The 22,720-nt window shown below is 35.4% G+C and overlaps 1 protein-coding gene across 1 annotated transcript in view; it reads left to right on the top strand.

Annotated features, from left to right (window-relative positions):
* The first annotated feature begins 8,500 nt into the window (after positions 1-8,500).
* The window catches only part of LOC121415604 (peflin-like), a 25,462-nt gene continuing 11,242 nt past the window's right edge, over positions 8,501-22,720 (top strand). The window contains exons 1-2 of the mRNA XM_041608885.1: positions 8,501-8,654; positions 12,120-12,351. Coding sequence (XP_041464819.1) covers positions 8,625-8,654; positions 12,120-12,351 — 262 coding nt within the window. The 5' untranslated portion in view covers positions 8,501-8,624. The remainder of the gene's footprint in view (positions 8,655-12,119; positions 12,352-22,720) is intronic.

The following is a 22,720-nucleotide window of genomic DNA, read 5'->3' as shown; positions in this document are numbered from 1 at the left end:
TGTAAGGTTAACATTTTTCAAGTTAAACACATTGTTGACACAGGTGGCCGCTGAGAACAAGAGATTTTTTCTTTGGAAAATGTTTAAATGTAAATAATTTGCTTTCTCTTAACGAGTTGTATAACAAGATGCCAACTGAAGGGAAGAATCGGAGAACATCTATTTTGATATCTACAAGAATGTGCTTTTCTTTACCTCTGTGTCGTCCTATATGATCTGTAATATATTTATTAATAGAATACAAGATTTATTCGCTTTTGAACATCCAGATGTATCAGCTTTAAACTTGAATAAGTCCGTAGTTGCAACTTGTTTTTCTATCCCTCAAGTCTCCACATTTAATAGACTGGAAGCTGAGAGAATTTCAATACAAACTTTTACATAGCATCATATTTTGTAATGACAAACTTTTCCAGGTTGGTATAATACCTTCCAATAAATGACTTTTCTGTAGAAATTATCATGTCTTTTATAAATGTGCTGAAATGTCTAAGATTTGGACTGAAAAAGGAAATAAATTACATTTTTTTTAATTCCTTGATATCAGTGGCTTGAAGTATTACTTGGTGTTAGAGACAATTGATTTACAATAACTGTAAACTGGGAAGGGTCCCTACATGTAAAGAAATATGCAGTGCCATTAAAAGGTCAAAACATATCGAATATGTAAAGGCAAAAAGAAAGGATAAACTTGACTCTACACCGTACTAAATGGAAAAAAAATCCAAGTTGTCGGTTTGAGACAATTACACTCAGGTGTTTTTTTTTTCTTCTTTCTTCAAACTTTTCCTCCTTCTGATCTTTATCCATCAATTTAAATATATATATATATATATAAGATCAAAATACGATTATCTTCCTACAAAGCTTAAAATGATTTATAGTATAGCATTGGAAAAATAGTAATTCACTATTATAAAATATATCATGATGCCATTATGGGTAAAAGATAAATTAGATGGGTTTCAGTTTAGCTGCTCTCCCTTTACAATTTTTGTTTGTTTTGTTGCAATTTTGTTTTTGTGTGTTTTACATATAAGTTATTTATTCAGATTGTTGTACACTTTCTAAATATAAACATAAAAACTTACTTTTTTATTGCCATTGTCTTAATAGCAGGGCCCTCTGGGAGAACAGTTTTCGGAACTGTAGTGTAGGCTATACCCTGGGTAAATATACCGCTATTATCATATATATATACCTTGTATGTATATATATATATATATTTACCTTGTATGTACAATTGATTATTTTTATGGACTATAATTACTTATCTTCGTAATATATTACATTGCATAGTATTTACCATTGTTATTAGTAGGCCTATATTTTGTATTTTATATATTGGTTTAGATCCTGATGAAGGGCATGTGCCCGAAAGCTTGATGAAGACGGGTATTGACCTTGCTACGGCCCTCTCCATACTACTGATCTCAAATATAATTATGAAGGAGACCCGTACACGTACATCATCAAGAGTGATCACATAATATATATATATATATATATATATATATCTATATATATATATATATGTATTATCGGATAGCCTATTAGCATCTCTGTTATTATATCAATTTTATTATTTGCTCAAAACTCAAAAAGTCATGTTTGGATTTGTTTAAATCATACAATACCACATTATTATGAAAGATGGCCTTCAACCACAAGTAAAATTCTTAACACAAAAAAAATTGACAAGCAAAAAAAAAAGTCTTCGGGTTCAAAAGAGGGGGCACATGTCTATTTTCATTGCTTTTTTTTACATTACAAATGACTAATTTGCCTTCTCAAGAAGGGGGGGGGGAGAGCATATCCCCTGGATTAATTGTGACTCGTCACTGGGAGGGGGGGCAGACTGCCCACCTTAGGTACACTATAGTGCCCACCGGTATAACCACTTTAGCTGTTAGATGAAATGTTTAGGAACTAAATTTTCATTTGGTAAAATTATACCTCGGCGATATAAAAATGGGTATTAGATCAAGCGTAGTAAAGACCCCGTACAGACCAAGCAGTATAGTTGCAGAGAAATAGATTGGATCAAAATTTCAGAGATTACTCTGGATGAGTTACAGTATTGCGGGCAGTATTGGGCAAAATATGCTGACGGTTTTTCTTTTTATGTAGAGGGTACATCTTCAACGATCAAGCCATTGCCGCAATATAAAAAAAATACACTTTCACCGTACCCCGCAACTAAATCTCTCCTCAAAACTTTTGACCAATCGTCATTCAAAACATCACAACACAATCATGTCCGAATTTGTGGGCGCGGTCAGTTCTCATCAGTGTTATTCCTTACAGCGTGACAATCGGACGTCGCGGGTTGTCACCTGCATACAGCGCAGCCGATGCTAAATAACCGCAGCCCTGTGCGCCGGAGGCGCGTTTCCGTTTTACACCCTGGCGAAGGCATTTTCCGGAAAAGTAGCCAAAAGGCGACTAGTGAAGAGTCTACACACGTCGCTGGTTGCATGCAGCGTGCGACACAGGCGAGTCCACCACCGCTAGTAGATCTTGTTAAGAGGTTGAACGCTGCATTTTTTAGTACAAATATCACACTTGGCACAAATGTTCCTTGAGTCAAAAGAAAAAGATTTATCCAAAGAGACACGCTGTATCTATGCAAATAAGCAAGTAATTTGCATAAATTTGCATATTATGTCGATATGGTATAAACAAGTAATTCAGAATATATATTTCACCAGAACTGCCCTAAAATTGGAAATAAAGACTTAGGGTAAGACAGGGAAGAAAATTGTCATAAAATAATTGGGATATCCTCGTTTATTATTACCTAATTTACATAAATTATGCAAATTATGATTTAAAACAGAGTATTTTTTCAAGAATCCTGAACTGTTTTATAAAAAACAGCAATCAATACAAAATGTCAACATTCTACATGAAAGAGAATATGTTAGCGAAAACATCGATATGCTTCATGACAGTATTAGTGTCTTTATTTGCTTTGAAAGAGGGCAAATATGTCAAAATGTATGAAGTAATATTGCGCTAAAACGAGACCAAAACAACCTCTATGTCACAGTCACACTCACGAATCGGACAATAAAGCGATCAATGGTATGTCATTCGAGATAACACAATCTCAACACAATAGCTTCCATCGGCTTCTCGTATCGCTTTTGTTGGTGTGTCTGCCACACCGTAATCTATGATACCTACGGGCAAAATGCATTTCGGTATCGGTAAAACACTATTAATTTAGTTTTATTTGTCTATAATTTGTTTCTCTTGGAAAATTTACAGGAGACATTGCTTTGCAGGTTACTGCTTTAATGAAGCTCTGCATGGCACATGAATCATGACGAATGTATACCCCACCTCAATCTATACACTCATATACGCGCTCTTTAAGAGCTAAATTAGCACTTCATTTTTTAGAGTGTATATTAACTTTGTTAAAATATATATCTTTTGGAGACCCTAAAGTGGCAAAACTGCATCTCCCCAGCATTCCCGCTACTTTACAAAACCAGTTTGACTTGTATTATCAACTTGGAAAACACAGATATATGGGACATCAGACAACATGATTCCTGAAAAAGTTTTTTATTTTTGTTTATTTAAGCCCACGGGAGCCCTCCGAATTTACCCCATCCCCTCTCCGTATTTCGACTTTAAATAAAAAGAAAAAATATCATGTTTTAAAGCCATCGGCAAGGCGAATTGCGGTTTTTGGTATAATAAAGCAACTTTTATATCTATATTTTTATATTTACAATCATCATTATTGATATTATTATAATTATCATTAATATTATTATTATTATTACTATTATTGTTCTGCCGTTTGTAATAGTGCTCTAGCACAGTAAAGGATAACCCAACAGGAGCATGCCTATAGGATACCCTTTCCCTTTTGGTTTTACGTATTAAAAAAATAGTTTATTGTCTTTAGAACTCTTAAAAGATTACTTTTGTTTGTATTGATACCTTGGAATAGATTGAGGAGAAAATACTCTTCAACTGACATGTAGAGGAGCTGTGGTAAATTATTGAAGAACAGCCACACGGCCATTTATTGATTCCACTCTATGTTGAATTTAAATATTTTGAGAGCCAAATCGGAATAAAGATACATTTCTACTACACACATTAAAGCCTCTTTGCGTTCTCTTGAAAAAACAAACAAACATAGAAGGCATTGTTTTATATCTTATAAAATAAGTTCGTGTACGTGACGGTGGCCTGTCGAAGTTGCCAAAACCGTTTATTTTGTTTTGAAAATATATATTTAGAATATCGTCTAAATGAAGCCCTCATCTGGAAAAGGGCACTTATTAAAGGCAGCATCTACATTATATAGAGGAGGCCTTGGCACTGGGACGAGGGGGCTGAAGCTTGTTTAATTTCTTGGGACCAAAATTTTACATTGAAGCTTTTTTTATTTTCAAATTTACATCAATTAATTTTACAGGCAAATAAACAAAAAGGATTGCACTACAAAATTAAGTTTTTTGGGAAACGTTTCTTTTTTTGTCACATCTGCCGGAATTCCAGGGGGTGCTATCTATCGAGAATAATACACGCAGCACCCCCCCCCCCCCCCTCTTCCGGAAAATCTTGCGGGTGCTTCGGCCCCCGCTTCCAAGTACCAGGGCCTACTCTATGTAATGTAGATGCTGCCTTTAATAAGTGCCCTTTTCCAGATGAGGGCTTCATTTAGACGATATTGTCAAAACAAAATAAAGTGTTTTGCAACTTCGACAGGCCACCCTCATGTACACGAACTTATTTTATGCGATATAAAACAATGCCTTTTTTTTCAAGAGGAGAAAGTAAAGAGGCTTTTACTCTGTGTAGTAGAAATGTATCTTTCTTCCGAATGGGCTCTGAAAATATTTAAATTTAAAATAGAGTGGAAGCAATAACGGGGTTTGAGTATTATAGAGCTTACGTGTGGCTTCTTTTTTCAATGTACTACAGCTCTTCTGCATGTCAATTGTAGAGTATTTTCTTCTCAATCTATTCCAAGATATCAATACAAACAAAAGTAAACTTTTAAGAGTTCTAAAGACAATAAACTATTTTTGAATACATAAAACCAAAAGGGAAAAGGGTATCCTAGGCATGCTCCTGTTGGGTTATAGCCTTTACTGTGCCAGAGCATTATTACAAACTGCAGAACAATAATAATAACATTAATAATAATATTAATAAAGATAAAGAAAAATAAGAAATATAGATATAAAAGTTGCTTTATTGTACCAAAAACGCAATTTGCCTTGCCGGTGGCTTTTAAACACGATATTTTTTTTTTATTTAGTGTCGAAAGACATAGAGGGGATGGAGTAAATTCGGTGGGCTCCCGTGGACGTAGGCTTAAATAAACAAAAAAAAACTATCTTCAGGAAACATGTTAACTGATGTCTCATACATCTGTCTTTTCCAGGTCGATAATACAAGTCAAACTGGTTTTGTAAAGTAGTGGGAATGCCGCGGGGGAATGCAGTTTTGCCACTTCGGGGTCTCCAAAAGACACATATTTTAACAAAGTTAAAATATGGATTGAGGTGGGGGTACATTCGTCATGATTCATGTGCCAGAGCTTCATTTAAGCATTAACCAGCAAAGTAATGTCTCCTGTAAATTTTCCAAGAGAAACAATTTAGAAACAAATAAACAAACTTAATAGTGTTTTACCGATACCGAAATGCATTTTGCCCGTATATATAGCACAGATTACGGTGTGGCAGACACACCAACAAAAGCGATACGAGAAGCCGATGGAAGCTATTGTGTTGAGATTGTGTTATCTCGAATGACATACCATTGATCGCTTTATTGTCCGATTCGTGAGTGTGACTGTGACATAGAGGTTGTTTTGGTCTCGTTTTAGCGCAATATCACTTCATACATTTTGACATATTTGCCCTCTTTCTAAGCAAATTAAGACACTAATACTGTCATGAAGCATATCGATGTTTTCGCTAATATATTCTCTTTCATGTAGAATGTTGACATTTTGTATTGATTGCTGTTATTTATAAAACAGTTCAGGATTCTTGAAAAAATACTCTGTTTTAAATCATAATTTGCATAATTTATGTAAATTAGGTAATAATAAACGAGGATATCCCAATTATTTTATGACAATTTTCTTCCCTGTCTTACCCTAAGTCTTTATTTCCAATTTTAGGGCAGTTATATATTCTGAATTACTTGTTTTTACATATCGACATAATATGCAAATTTATGCAAATTACTTGCTTATTTGCATAGATACAGCGTGTCTCTTTGGATAAATCTTTTTCTTTTGACTCAAGGAACATTTGTGCCAAGTGGGACATTTGTACTCAAAAATGCAGCGTTCACCCTTTTTTTGCAGTTAACAAGTCTACTACGCATGCAATTTGCACAGTTACTGATCAGAGCACAGGGGCCGATTGCACGAAAGGGTCTTTCCAAGGACCGTCTTTCGTGTCGCCCATCTTTTATGATACGCTATAAGCGGGGTGTTTCTGAAATTTGTGATAAAGAATAAGATTTGTTAACTTGCTTTTAAATCAAATTTTATACAATTTCACGATATATCATATCATTTTATAAACAAATATTCTGTTAATTTTAAAGGACGAATGAAATATGTTTGGAGATGATTTATTTAAAATGCGTATCACACGGTGCATCATAAAAGATGGGCGACACGAAAGACGGTCCTTGCAAAGACCCTTTCGTGCAATCGGCCCCAGAGTTCCTCGGCACTTCATGTACAGAGAGAGCGGCAGTCAGGAGTGAAATCCAAACATGCTTTTGCAGTCGCGTTGTTTATGATAGTTTTTTTTCTAGAAATAAATTATTAACTAAATGAATAGAATGACAGACAAAATCAAAATAAACAGATACTTATAATGGAAAGACAAATTGAAGTTTGATACACTTAGAAGCTGCCGAAAGATAGATATAGAAGGCTGATAAATAGATAGAGACAAGATAGACAGATAGATAGATTGAAATAGAGAGAGAGAGAGAGGTGGATAGATAGATAGAAAGAGAAAGAGGGAGAGATGGATGGATAGATAAATAGAGAGAGGGGAGAGACCGAGAGGTGGATATATATAGAGGGAGGGGGGGGGGGGAGAGAGAGATAGAGAATTTGAGAGACAGATAGATAGATAGAAAGATAAAGAATGAGAGAGACAGCGAAGATAGACAAATTAACAGATAAATAGATACATAGATAGATATATAGATAGAGAGAAATAGAGAAAGACAGACAGATGGATAGATAGAGGATTTGAGAGATAGATAGATGAGAGATAGATAGGTGTTAGATAGATAAAGAGGGAGAGAGACAAAGAATATTAACAAATTAACAGATAGATAGATACTCTAGTTTAAAAATAGATAGATAAATAGAAAGATAGAGAGAATGAGAGAAAGACAAACAGATGGATAGATAGATAGAGAGATAGATATTAAATAGATAAAGAATGAGAGAGACAGAGAAGATTATTAACAAATTAACAGATAGATAGTTTAAAAAATAGATAAATAGATAGAGAGAAATAGAGAAAGACAGACAGATGGATAGATAGATAGATAGGGAGAGATAGGAGAATTTGAGAGATAGATAGATGTTAAATAGATAAAGAATGAGACAGGGAAGATTATCAACAAATTAACAAATAGATAGATACTGTAGTTACAAAAATAGATAGAAGATAGATAGATGGATGGGGGAGAGAACTTGAGAGATGGAGATATGTTATAGATATATGGACGGAAAAAGAGAAATAGAGAAAAAGACAGACAGATGGATAGATAGAGGGAGGGAGAGAGATAGAGAATTTGAGAGATTAATAGATGTTAGATAGATAAAGAATGAGAGAAACAGAGAAGATAGACAAATTAACCGATACTGTAGTTTCATAGATAGATAGATAAATAGATAGAAGAAAAACAGACAGATAGATAGAGAGAGAGAGAGCTGGAGAATTTGAGAGATAGATAGATGTCAGATAGATCAAGAATGAGAGAGAAGAGCGACTAATTAACAGATAGATACTGTAGTTACTTAGGTAGGTAGAGAGAGAGAAATAGAGAAAGACAGACAGATGGATGGATAGATAGAGAATTTGAGATAGATAGATGTTAGATAAAGAATGAGAGAGACAGAGAAGATTATTAGATAGATAGATACTGCAGTTACATAGATAGATAGAGATGAAATTTGAGAGATAGATATATAGACAGAAAGAGAGAAAGACAGACATCAGCAAATCGGCAAGGCAAATGATCAAGGCAAACATTCGTATTGAACCTGGAAAGTATAAGCTCAGCTGCATTTGCAAGTATGGTATGTTCTGAGGATAACTTCGGTGCGGACTTTGGATCGCGCGCCCAGCTGATAATGTAAACAAACGTAGACGTAGACTCTTCACTAGTCGCTTTTTGGCTACTTTTCCGGAAAATGCCTTCGCCAGGGTGTGCGCGTACGGTACGCGTACTAGACTACTAGTACCGTACCGGTGCTTTAAGGCTAGCTTAATTTAGCAGCATCAACTCTAAGACTAAGTTCATTGAAGGAGTGTTCGAGACCCTGAACGCATTCGTTGATATTTATTCTTATTTGTTCACCATCGTTTAGATCATTCATGGCTTATCCAGGTGGAAATCAAGGACACGTATGTATAGTCACCTATTTAGACAAATCGTTGTAGATCAAGAAATAAAGTTATGACAAATTGTAATGTACCGGTACCATTTACTGCGGCAGCCCGAACACTTACCGTACCGTACAAGACGTGTCGAGGTCCCCCTGCCGCGCCGGGGCAACGGTACCGTATGTAACGCCTGTTTGCGCAGCCACAGCAGAAATTTGAATCATACAGTCCCAAACACACATTAATTTGACATGTGAGCCACAAAGAAGTTTGGCATTACCGTGTTATAGGGAACCACCGTTCACTTCATACAGCAGCGCTTTATTCAGTCACACGCACGGTTCCCTATCTTCTAGTTCTATTTCCACTAAGCCTGAGTCGAATCGATTTTAAAATCGGTGTTCTTCGATCGATGTCATCGAACACCGGTGCAGATTTTGCAAAATCGGTGCATCGAAAAAAAAAAAAAACGTCGGCCTGCCGATTCGTTTGGATCACACAATCAATCATCAAAATATCAGTAATGTCCAACTTGACTACTGCTTACTTGATTTCTATTGCCCCCCAAATGAAACCGATTGTGTAATTATGATGCCTATTCACCATTAATTTGAAGTTTATTTCGATCATAGTTCGAGTCTTACTCGACTGCTCGTGCTGAGATAATTTATGCACGATGAATTCATGAATGGAAGTCATGGCCATCGATCGTGCATGCGCAGTACTGTTCTTTAATCAAACCAGAAAATGGCCGGAGATTGACGCGATCAACGTAAAATAAATCTTGCTTTCATGAACAATATTAATATCATGACCACAGAACATTATTTAATCGTAATATTTAACAATAATTTGCATATGATAATTAAATGATAATCATTAATATGAATTTAGAGCTTGATGTGAAACGTTTGTATTTCGTTTCAATTTTCAATGGCGGACATCTCATGACGATCGACTTGAGTCGAGAGAGTGCACTTGTCTAAAAAGAAATAATTATCACATCAGGATTGATTCTCGAACATTGCCTACATTCAAAAACTCTTTTCAAGATCGTAATATAACCATATAATAACATTTTACATGACAAAACAGAGAAAATTGCGTTTGATATTTTTTTCCCATCAATTTGAAGCTAGTTTGTGCCCAACTTTGGGCTCTGATTTCATGAATGGAAAATATGTCATACGTCATCGAACACGCATGCGCATTGTGCTTCTTTTCTCGGAGCTCGGAGAAGACGTCCAGAGATGGAATAACAAAAGAGATAATGCCAGTATTAATTCTTCAATATGAACATAACATACTTTGCTGACATCGTCAATATTCTTAGTATGACCATAAAATCTTGTTAAATCATAATAATTTATATGAATTTAGGGCTCGATTCGAAACATTCGTATTTATTTCGATCGCATGCTCAATATGGCTAGAAAATATGATCATGTGTCTCCTTTGTTCAAAGAACTTCATTGGTTACCGGTAAGAAAAAGAATTACATATAAGATTGCATTGCTTGTTTACATGTCCATGAATAACCTAACACCACAATACATATCATGTCTGTTTTCTCCAGTTCAACAAAGTCAATATTCATTACGTTCTAGAACAGACCCTTTTCTTTTACAAGTCCCAAGAATAAACTCCAAGAAAGGTCAACAATGCATAGGTTTCACAGGTCCCAGTATTTGGAATAATCTCCCTATCAACATCCGCTCATGTCCTTCACTGCAATTATTCAAAAACAAACTAAAGACCTATTTATTTTTTTGTAATATCCATTTGATTAATGTTGTTAGCACTTGGAGAGCAGAATATTCAACATAATTATAATATGATACTGTAAAGCGCTTTGAGCATGTTTACATGGAAAAGCGCTATATAAATATTAAATGTATGTATGTATAATATTGTGTCCACAACAAAAAATGGATTGTCATCATCAGGATTAATTCTCGAACATCATCATAACTCATATTCCACAATCGTTATATCAGCATTGAATAGCAATTCAAATGACCATCCAGAGAAAATTACGTATTTATTTGCATAAATTTATTTGGAACTCATTTTGGAGCCAACTACACAATCTCAGGCAAGTTATAGCGCTCTCCGTTGGTTGCACTTGTTTGCTGGCGCTGACAAGCACGCCTGTCGTTTCGGGAGAGTGAGTGTACGGGGCTGCGGACGGGGCTGGTGAATGCGAGTCTGGACTGCGAATGCTAGTTGACCGAAAATCATTCGGATCGACTCTGCCTGATTCATGTCTTTATTATTGTTTCACTTTAAACTTATATGTTGTCATCTGCAAATATCATTGTTGAAGATATTTTGGGAAGAATTCTGCATTGGTCCCCGGCCTTTTTTTTGTGTGTTTTGTGGTCATGGAAAATACAAACAAACTTTGCTCTGTCATCTGCTTGTGCAACGCTCACCCGGCTAACGCCAGCGCTATCGTCAGTGCAGTGCGTAGTGCATGCATAGCGCACTGACGCGATGGCCGGAGCAAATTTTTTCCCGCCTTCAATATTCGATGCATCGATGTTCGATCGAATTAAAGCTGTCGAACACCGGTTTTCAAAATAATCGATATGACTCAGGCTTAATTTCCACCTCCATTCACTTTGTACACTAGTGCGCGTACACAAATCTACGAGTGGTTCCCAAAACCACGATTTGGCCAGAAGTTTTATGGAGGTCGATGTATGTTGCAAGTTGTCACACACAAAAATGATTGTTTTTCGTGGAGGGTTATGCGGCAAGTGTGATGCAAAGAAAACAGTTAATTGGTATAATTAACGAATGGTTCAACCGGTACCGGTAATGAAAAATGAAAAAAATGATGAAAATCCATGATTTATTGTTCGAAAATAAATATAGGCCTGTAGTTACAACATGAAATGAAAATTTGCTTTGCCCAATTGATCTTTGGCCCGGCAGCCGCTTTGTGCAGCGCCAGATCGACGAGGCTCTACTTCTAGACCTATCCCCTTAATTGTTGAACGCCAAACAGGGTAGCACTAGCAGCTCTGCAGCTCCCATCTATTTTTCTTTTGGTCCGACGCGGCCGGAGATTGAACCCCCGACCTCCCGGTTGTGAGATGGATGCTCTACCAACTGAGCCAACACTGCGACTGGTCATATTTAGAATAGCAAACTTCTTGAATGTATTTCATCTAATCATCATTTTTAAAGCACTGAAATAATGGTGTCCTGCTACATGTATATACATGTAGGATACACTATCATACCAATATTCTTTGAAAGGTTGATTTCCTAATGGCTAACATTGTTCATAACCGTATGGCAATGCCCTTGCAGGCAGGAGGCACTTGAATGATGATTTGATGGGACTCATGAAACCTAGTTTTGAATTGGGGGTCTTTAGAACTGGCTAGAACAAGGTTTGAAATACAGGGGATTGGGAACTGAACTAGCCTCAAGTGCTAGGTCTAACCATCAACCTTTTTGGTCTTATTTTCACAGAATCCTTTAGCCCAATATGCTGGGGTATATGGGCCTCCTCCAACTGGTGCTCCAGGACAAGGATACCAGGGGCAGGTTCCACCTCCTGGAGGCCAGGGCTATCCCGGACAGCCACAGCAAGGTTTCCCACAGCAAGCTCCTCCCCAAGGCTACAGACCCCAGGCTCCACCTACAGCCCCGTGCCAGGCACCGCCCCAGGGATACCACCCAGGGCCGTATGGACAACAACAAGGTTAGTAGGCTTGATAAGTGGGTTCATAAATGAGGAAATCCAATTCAATTCAGTTGAATTAAACATTTATTTTTTACTGATTAACATTTCATCTGTTTTGATACAGACACAAATCGATAATATGATATGAATAAACAATGGATGTAAAGTAAAATGCAGTATGTAAATTATGTACATGTATATGGAAGAAGGCGTAAAATACCCAAAAGTAATGCTATATGTACATATGTGGTAACCCGACACAAGCTCCGGCGACGATTGCTCCGGTGACAAATGCTCCCCAAAATGCGACATTTACTCCGCGACATTTGCTCCTCGACATTTGCTCCGCCGACATTTGCTCCGCCGACATTTGCTCCGCCGACATTTGCTCCATCGACATTTGCTCCGCCGACAGTTGCTCCGCCGACTGTTGCTACGCCGACAGTTGCTCCGCCGGCAGTTGCTCCGCCGTCAATTTCTCCGCCGACAGTTACTCCGCGGACAGTTGCTCCACCAACAATTGCTCCACATTTAGCGACAAATGCTCTGGCGACAAATGCTACCCGAACGACACATGCTCCGGCGACAATTGCTCCGCCAATATTTGTTCCGCATGTAGGGACAGTTGCTCCACCGACAATTGCTCCGTATGTAGGGACAAATGCTCCGCCAATAATTGCTCCGTCCACAATTGCTCCATCGACAGTTTCTCGGCATGTTGCTTTAAAAAATAAATATAAGACCTAAATAAAATACCTGTGGCAAATGCTCCTAGAATAACAATTGCTCTGCTCACGATTGCTCTACCGACAGTTACTAGGCCTAAAGGAAGACAAGACATTTGCTCTGACGAAAATATTTGTTACATCCTTTTGCGTTACATACTTTTTTGTATTGTTTGGTTTTACCATTCAAGTTGTAGTGCCATTTACATCATAGGCGGATCCAGGGGGGGGGGGGCGAGGGACCCGGGTCCCCCCTATTGGCGGAGCAAAAAAAAAGAGAAAAAAGGGGGAAAAGGAAAAAAACAGGGAAAAGAGAGAAAAAAAGAAGAGGAAGACAAGTGAAAGACTTGGAAAATGAAATGAGTCTTTCATATTTCTCTATATAAAATTTTCGCTCGCACTTCGTTCTCGCATTGCCTGTTAGTTGATTTACATATCTTGTTCAATATGGAGCTTAAATATCAAGTTTGGAAGTCAATATGCAAAGGATATTTCGCCGCGGAAATCGAACTTTCATTATTTTGTTTGATTTACAAATTGATTGTTTTAAAGTGATTTGTAAAAATGTTAGTTAAACGATCTGAACATTAATATTTTCTGCTCGTGCTGCACGCTTGCAAATGTTAACTTATCAGTTACCTATTTTCGTGTATTCCATAAAGTTTTCAAAATATCCCTTTGCAGATTTGATTGTCAAAACGTATCAGCTAGCGCTGCACGCTCACATTTTGATTGGCAAGTAATGTATGTCTCAATATTGATTATACAACAAACTTCTTAAAATCCACATTTCTTGACAGTCTATCAAAAGTTTCGGCTCGCGATTTGCGCTTGCATTAATTGTTAAAAATGTATTTACTTATTCATAATTACCAAAGTTCTTAAAATGTCCAGTTTTCAGGCCATGATTTCGTGCCCTACTTAGGCATATTAGCTTAATAGATAAGATAAATAATTTTATAATTAAATTGTCCCTTTTGTTTCATCTCGCATTTAGCAAGAGGAATAGGAAGATCATGTGATAACATGTCCTAATGATGTACCGGTCTCTTGTCAAAACCTAAAGTAACAAAAATGAAAAACATTAGCTGTTTTTTAAGTACGATCCATATCCACCTCACAATTTTCCTACAAATTGCTTGAATTATAGAGCTGAAATACACCCTTTTTAAAATGATTTTCATGATAAAAGATATATACTTAGAATGCCTACATGTAGTTTCTAGGTCTAAATATGAAACACACGCGAGCATGTTTCATCAGATACGCAACTTGTTCTCTCTTTAAATCATTATCCAGTTTCAGATTACAATATCAACAATTTTCTGCTCGTGCTCTGTTCTTGCATTATTAAATGATTATTAATATAGGAAGATCCCATATTACTCATCCAATTCATGATTTACAAAACATGAATAGAGTGTCCCGTTTTTAGGACTAAATTTCGAATTTGTTGCTCGCGCTTCAATCGTTTAGTTATATAGCTATCCTGTTCACGATTAAAGAAATTGATTGAATTTTCTCATTCTTTATGTAGAAAGGTAAAAAATGTTCAGCTCGCGCTTCGCGCTCGCATTATTTGATTGCTGAAATAATATGTAGAGTCTTCATGGCTAACTACAAGCAGTCCTTAACAGGTACCTTTTCGATAAGTTCAAAACGTATATAAAAAAAAATTGCTTGCGCTTTGCGCTCGCATTATTAGTGTTAGGAAGATCCTCAATTACTCATCCTTTACATAATTTTCAAAACGTGAATAGAGTATTTCGTTTTAGGTCTAAATCTTGAAATTTTCCGCTCGCGCTTCGCGCTCGCATCAATTGTTTAGTTGTATACCTACATGTATCCTGTTGAAATCACAAAAAGTGCTAAGAATTTCCATTTTTTAGAAATGTCAAAAAAAATTCAGCTCGCGTTTCACGCTTGCATTATTTGATTGTTAAAATATGTAACTCCTTCATGGCTAACTGCAGGCAAACCATAATAGGTACCTTTTTGATCAGTTCAAAGCGTGTACAGGTATTAACAATTTCTGCTCGCGCTTTGCATTCGTAGTTTTTATCCAGTTGCATAGACATCTTTTCATGATAACATTGTCCAGAATGTTCAAATTTTAGGACAAAACACATAAAATCAAAAAGAATTGTTCGCGCTCGCGATTGCAAATAAGGATTATGATATCATATATTTATGTTGATTTATAAGAATAAAGCTAAGAAGTGACTACAAGGACTACCCCTTCAAAGAAATGTTAAACAATTATAATTTCACATATTCAGGGGGAAATAAAACTTTTTCACAGGAAAATGAGGAGAAAATTTGAATATTGTATATTTCTTATAATAAAATACGAAAGAAATAGTGAGTGAGTGATGTCATCAGTTCTATCATTTGCATACCGACCAGGATGTGCATATAACTATTTTGTGAAATTAAGTGAAACTTAAAAATATAACTTTCTTATTTTACATCCGATTTCGAAGAAATTTTTAGTGTTACGCTTGTGTGATTTTTCTCTTTTTATCCAAATCAACTTTTTTTGTGGTGGACATGTCCTTTAAGACGAGAGTTGTTTTCACAATGCACGTAATTGAAGGGAAAAAATAAAAGATAATGAAGTGAAAGTGACAGGAATCACCGTTCTAACAAGATTGTAAAACTTTATTAATTTTCAATTACATTAGAGAGGGTAGGAAAAAGTTAGAAGAATAAACAGTGAAAACAGAACAAAATAGCATTAGAGCGAGAAGAAAGAGATAGGAGAAGAAGGGAGAGGTTGTAAAAGAAATAGGAACAGAAGTTACAAAGAATGCAGAGAGAGAGAGAAAAAAATAAAACAGGAGAGAGGGACGGGGGAGAAGGTGGTTTTCAAGGAAAGAAAGGGAGAAATAATCGAGATAAAAGCGCTGATGGGAAATTGAATTTGAGCCAAACTATTTCTTTCCGCTGAGCAATTCAATTATGAATGTTAAAAATATATAGAATAATGATAATTACCATACAGCTTTGGAGAAGAAGCATTGTTAGTTTTACAAAAAAAAACAATAATTTTTCGGTGGATGGAATTTTCGGCGGAGCTATTATCAGCGGAGCATTAGTCCCTTCATGCGGAGCAAATTTCGGCGGAGCAACTGTCCCTACATGCGGAGCAAATATTGGCGGAGCAATTGTCGCCGGAGCAAGTGTCGTTCGGGAAGCATTTGTCGCTAAATGTGGAGCAATTGTCGGTGGAGCAACTGTCGGCGGAGTAACTGTCGGCGGAGCAATTTTCGGCGGAGCAACTGTCGCTGGAGCAGCTGTCGGCGGAGCAAATATCGGCATAGCAAATGTCGGCGGAGCAAATGTCGGCGGAGCAAATGTCGAGGAGCAAATGTCGCATTTTGTGGAGCATTTGTCACCGCCTCACCGGAGCAATCGTCGCCGGAGCATGTGTCATGGATTCACATACATGTACAGTATGTATGTAATAAAATCATGGTTTCACTATGGAGATATATGTGTACATACACAGAACTCGGGTGCCGCAGAGTGGTTTTGAGGAGGGGGGGGGGAGGGAATGCTGACCATGTAAAAAAAATCACAATTAGGTTGATATTTCATTTGTTTTGTACACAATTATTGGGAAAAAATTGTGGGGGGTGTTGCCTATAGCCTGAAGCCCTGAAAAATATATTTGTGAATGTGAGGGAGCAGCACCCCCCCCCAAAAAAAAGATAAAAATAAATGAAAATAAAAAAACAAAATTGATCAATATAGGGGAGAGTGGGGTAATTGAGGCCAAAGGGTAAATAAGAGCACCTATATGTTTTGGCTCTCTGCTCAAGTTTACCTGGGATAGCTGTTTGTGTGGTATTTGAGACAGTTCCTATGCACATATCTTGAGCATAAACAATGTTTCATAGACATAGCACAATGAACATGTCCAGGAGGAGCACAAACTTAGCAGCACTGCATTACAAATTTAGCAGCACTGCATTACAAATTTTTGAAAATAGCATTGCCACTTTAAAGAGGAGAGTAGTGTACCCACCTCATAATGTGTATCAAATTTTATCTTGGTTTACTTAAATTGTACTATAGGCATTATGGTACACGCCAGTACTGTAGTAAGATTCACCACTTTTCCTCCCTTTTTCCAACTGGAAACCTATAAACTTTACATGCCTGATGGGGCAAATGAGGCCCTCTGGATTAAAACGTCATTAAAACTGTATGGTTTACTTATAAAAACAGTAAAATATGCAGTGTAGACATACATGTATCCACAGTTTGTTTATGTACACTAAAAGTGTTAATTTCCAATAGAACATGTAGAAACAGTTCTACATGTATGACATTGAAAACTCAATCCGACAATCATTTTCAAAAATAATATTGGAGAGGATTGATTATAGATCCTTAAATGGGGTCCTTTGGGAAAATAATTAAATATCATGTGATTGTTACCGTACTACAATGTTCAGTGATTGTACCAAACCAACTAAACTATTTACTTTGAATGTAGCTACACAAAATAGTTTTTAATCAAGGGGCCTCATTTGCCTCACTTTGATGGGGCAAGTAAGGCCCCCCCCCCTTGACAACAGTAGTTAATGCTCATTAATATGCAAACATGAGATTGATTAGATCTCCTACATGTATTTCCATTGGACAATGTAGGTGGGCAGGTCCAAGCTATTGTCCCCTCTATGGCCAAAATTAAATCTTTGCCAAAATCTAACATATTGTATGTCATTTTAAAGCTTATACTCCGAAGTTTTTTGCCCTATATTTTTTTCTTCTGAAAACATAAGTTAATGAATGCCAAGGTCACGATTTCAAGAAATCATTAATTAGCGTGACGTACGGGACATCCCATTTTTTGATCTGCAGATAATGCAAATTATGTATTTGAAAATATTTCTGTGGGGACTTGTTGTGCTAAGTTCATGCAAAAATTTGAGAAAGAAAATGATTTTGAAAATTAATTAGTGAAGTTAATTACATGTATCTGGCGTCCAACAGGCAGTGTCCCGTATGTCACAATTTAGCATCTGTTTTTTAGATTCTAAATAAGAAAAAGTTGAACAGTTTTCTTCACACTTTGGAGTGTTCTAATTTATATTACTGGTCGCATGTCATAAGGTGGTCCAATTGCACGAACAGGGTAAAAATGGTCAAAAATTTTATTTTTTGATATGTTATAGCTATTACCATTCTCTAGATAATGAAAAAAATTTAAGTCTCGAATACCTTTATTTTTCCTTAAAATGACTAATTAACAGCTAATTATTACATAGACGTCAATGTAAATGTGAATTTTGAAATGTGTTTTTCTCAAATTGGACCTGCTGCACATAAAATGGTGTCAAAAGTTAATGGGCAAGTCCAAGAATTTGCGCGCGTTACGTAGGGGACATTTCAGAGGCTTCAATGACCTGCAAAATAGTGTAAATTGACTTTGATTATATTGAATACCCTCATGATGGTAGACATCTAGGAGAAGAATAATCATGGAAAAAATGGTGGCATATGACCTCGACCTTGACCTTTTAGAGAGAAAAGATGGGCCGTTACGTATGGGACGCAGAAAAAAGACAATTTTTAAAACAATTTTTACAAGTTGAGAATTCTCTGAAAGTATTTCATTTGACAACTTGTAACTCAGTGTGATAGAAGTCACAATACTCTAGTATATCTAAGGCAAGTTTCATGTCATAAGCCAAATCCCTCTAATTACAGACTCTAATTAAACAAATTAATGACATGTTACGTATGGGACAGTTACGTATGGGACATTTTGTCCCCATAGAGAATGTACACAATTTCCCCCATAATTAAAAAAATTTAAAAAATTTAAAATATGGAAATAAAAGAGTTTCTGTCTTTTAAAATGTTCCATTGAGACATATTTGATATGACTGAAAAGGAAATTAGCCATTTCAACATTTTTTTCCTTGTTTTTCATGGTTTCATGAATTTCTTATGTATTTCTAATGTTTTTTATTTTATTCATATTTTCCATTTTCACAATTCTTTCGCTTCAATTCTTTTCATTAATCAGTATTCATAACAAATCAGTCTTTAAAAACTAAAGAAAAGGTAAATAATCACTTTTTAGAGCACTCTTGAAATTTGTTTTTCTCCATTCACTTTGTACACAAATCTCCCCATTGACATTGTGTGTAAATGTCCCATACGTAACATGGTCCCATACGTAACAATTTTTTAATTAACTTTTAATTAAAAATTAAACTCTATTTTTGAAACTTTTTGGGGTATAACATTTTCATACTTTATAAATTAGAACTTCCCAGAGATGCAACAATACAAGTATTGTATTATGAGAAATAACGTAACAAAACGACCTCAAAATGTTACGTATGGGACATTCCGTCCTTGGACAAGACCTAATTTGCATAATTAATTAGATGACATCACTTCTTTTCCCCAAAAAGGTAATAAGATGCTAGGGGGTCCATGTCCCACCTATGACTAAATCTCACAAATTTCGTTTTTATTTTCTATGAGTTTTTATAATTGTCCCATACGTAAAGCCCATTTCACCAATTATGCAAATTAGGTGCCCCAAATTAGCACAAATATGCATATTATCAAATTTTTCTTAATGAAAGTTTAAAATTCAACATTTGGGCTTTCTTACCCCACCAAAGGTAACTTCTTAAATTAAAGATGAAATTTTGCCTTCTAGGGTGACCTTTTCTTGGACTTGCCCATATGCAGTGTTGGATCACCCTAGTATTTTTCAGTTATAATCTTTAACATCAATAATTAAATCTGTACCAAAAATCAAATAATTATCTATTATTATATGCATATTAATTATACTAATTAATTAACAGTATTTAATTTCACATTTTTGCCCCCAAAATACCTGTCACTGTATTTATATGCTTGGCAAAATGACAATATCATGGGTAGAAATGTTTGTTGCAATGATACACAACATTTGTACTAAAAATTAAGATTACAAATTAGATAATTAACCAAATCTCTCCGGTTTACTAATTGATTAGGTTGCAGATCAGAGCTGACATACACATGTATTCCATTGCTGCATATTTTCAAAATTGTCAAATTTTTATGACATTTAGTTGTTCCCTGCTTTAAAACGCCCAGAAATATGAGGATAACAGTCATATTACATATTATAGTAAGTTGTTAATTAGGTTTAATTAATATTTTATCATTTACCACATCCACCGGCTCCGCATCCACCGGCTCCACCACCCCTGTTACTTCAAACTTAATGTGCTACAGTTTTTGTTCCTGATATTTTATTGATTTAATTCATAGTAATATATTTAGCCTATAGTTCTAGCTTCAAAATGAGATATTACTCAATAAATTTGGTCAAGATGCTGTGATGCAGCAACAATTTATCCATGGCACCGTGTGGAAAATTGTTCATACGCCACCCTTTTTGCATACCCAACTTATGAAATGCGACCACCTGTACATCCAAAAATTAAATTGAATTAACTGAATTAATTTCATGTTTAATTATATCAGCTAATTAAGCTTTGTGACGTACGGGACACACCATAGGATTTCTATGTAATTCTATTTAGGGTTATTTTTCAATAAGGAGCAAAGATATTGTAAATTGGGATAAATAATATTATATCAGTGGTTGAATATTGGTAAAAGGCTGATATTAAAGTTATGATTTGTAATGAATAACATTAATTATTATTGATTAATTAAGTTATTAATTAAATCTTTTATAATTATCAGCTTATAAAGTTTACTAATGTTTTGTTTAATCATATACTATAGAAATACATGTATATCAATCAAAATAATCCATGTAAAATTTACTTACTTTGGTTTACATCCAGAGCGTGGATAGAAATGTGGTTTTTAGAATTTTTGTACATTTTTATTTTTTCTATCTAAACAGCTTAACATGGACCAATAATTGTAAATGCAACTAATACTCGGGTATGTTAGCTTCTACATGTATGTTCAGCATATTGAATTCTTAACCAATATCAAACTTCTGAGAAAATTGCAAATATTTTCCATCACGGACGGACATCATGGACGGACACAAACAAAATACATTGGAAGTACATGTACCCTGTAACAAGTTCTTAATACTTTTTTGGGGGAACAAATGCTATTGTATTGATGATTTGTACATATTTTAATATTATTAAACAGTATTACATGTAGTTGCACAATCAAGTTGCTACAACTTTGATCAAGATGCTGCAACTTGATTTAAGACGTAGCAACTTGTTTTCTATGCTAGACGCACAGTATAACCTTGACATATGATTGCTCTAAACACAGTTCTTGTCAAAATCAAATGTAAAGAATATTGTCTGTTTAAATTGTAGAATACTAGTAATCAACAACTAGTTGATCAATAATCATGTTGATACAAATATTTTTATGATCATGATGATTTTAAGGCATTAATTTTCCAATAGCAAAGATGTTTTTTAAGGTCCAAAAACTAAATCGAAAAGATCAACAGGTCTCTGATCCTTATGCTAGTTTGTTGGATCAACACTTGTCAGGGGCTCTCTTTAAATCAATCTTTTGCACATATCAAAGTGGAGACACCCCATTATATCAACAGCCCTCGTGTATTTAGGCCGTGACCGAATCCAAAATTGAAATTGATATACCAATCCAAAGTTTATAAAACTTCTAAACACTGCAGTGCAAGCTTTATGCATTTTCACAGTTTACCAGATAAGCGATTTGCTTAAAATTAGCTCCAAAATGGACTTCGAAAAAAGGTATTCATGTAATTTTCACAAGCCTCAAGACTGTGATGTCATGTTCTGTTATAAGCATTGTAAATCCATACATGTAGGTTTGTGAATAGAAAAATTGATTTCTACTTATCAGATTATGCATTCTACATGTACTTTCTTCTCCATCACTTTCTGCAAGCTTGAATTGATGAAATCTACAGCTTTGGACTTGTTCTTGCCATATTTTATTTCCTGCTTTTTTGTGCATTCCAATAATGTTTGACAATTTTTCCTGAGAACAATATAGCCCGAATAACAGCCAAACAAAGATATCACAAAAAATTGTGAAGAGTTAAATGTTTATTCCATTTGAATTCTGAATAATTCTCAGAGCCACTTTTCACTGCAATTAGAAGCGAAAATTAAATTCATAATCTGCTCAGCGAAGTTTTTCATTTGCATGAATCTTTCCACAATATTTCACTTGTCCGTCCGTGATGATATTAAGGTCCGTCCGTGATCTATGCATAAAATGTATGGATTTTAGCTATGTTCAAATAATATGATGTACAGTGTCCAGTGAAATATTTCTACACACTTTTATTTCTGTTTCTATTCTGATAAAGAATAAAAAGCTGAATCCATATATATTATCCTAATAAAAATGATCACGGATGGACATTAATTTCATTACGGATGGACGGAAATGTTAACATCCACAAGGAAAGTTTACTTCCCATATTTTTTTCCTACTAATTTGTGTTTAATAATAGATTGATGTTCAGAGTGCAAGACTATTAAAAAAAATTGGAGTAACTTTGAAAACAATAAAACTAGAGTGAATTAACTTTGTCCATCCGTGATGAAATTAATGTCCGTCCGTGATCATTTTTGATTGAGTTTATGATATGGATAAAATGTATGGATTTCAGCTATGTCCAAATAAAATGA

This window comes from Lytechinus variegatus, chromosome 1, assembly GCF_018143015.1.
Source record: "Lytechinus variegatus isolate NC3 chromosome 1, Lvar_3.0, whole genome shotgun sequence".
In the NCBI taxonomy this organism is placed as follows: domain Eukaryota; kingdom Metazoa; phylum Echinodermata; class Echinoidea; order Temnopleuroida; family Toxopneustidae; genus Lytechinus; species Lytechinus variegatus.
This window is presented reverse-complemented; position numbering and strand designations above follow the sequence as displayed.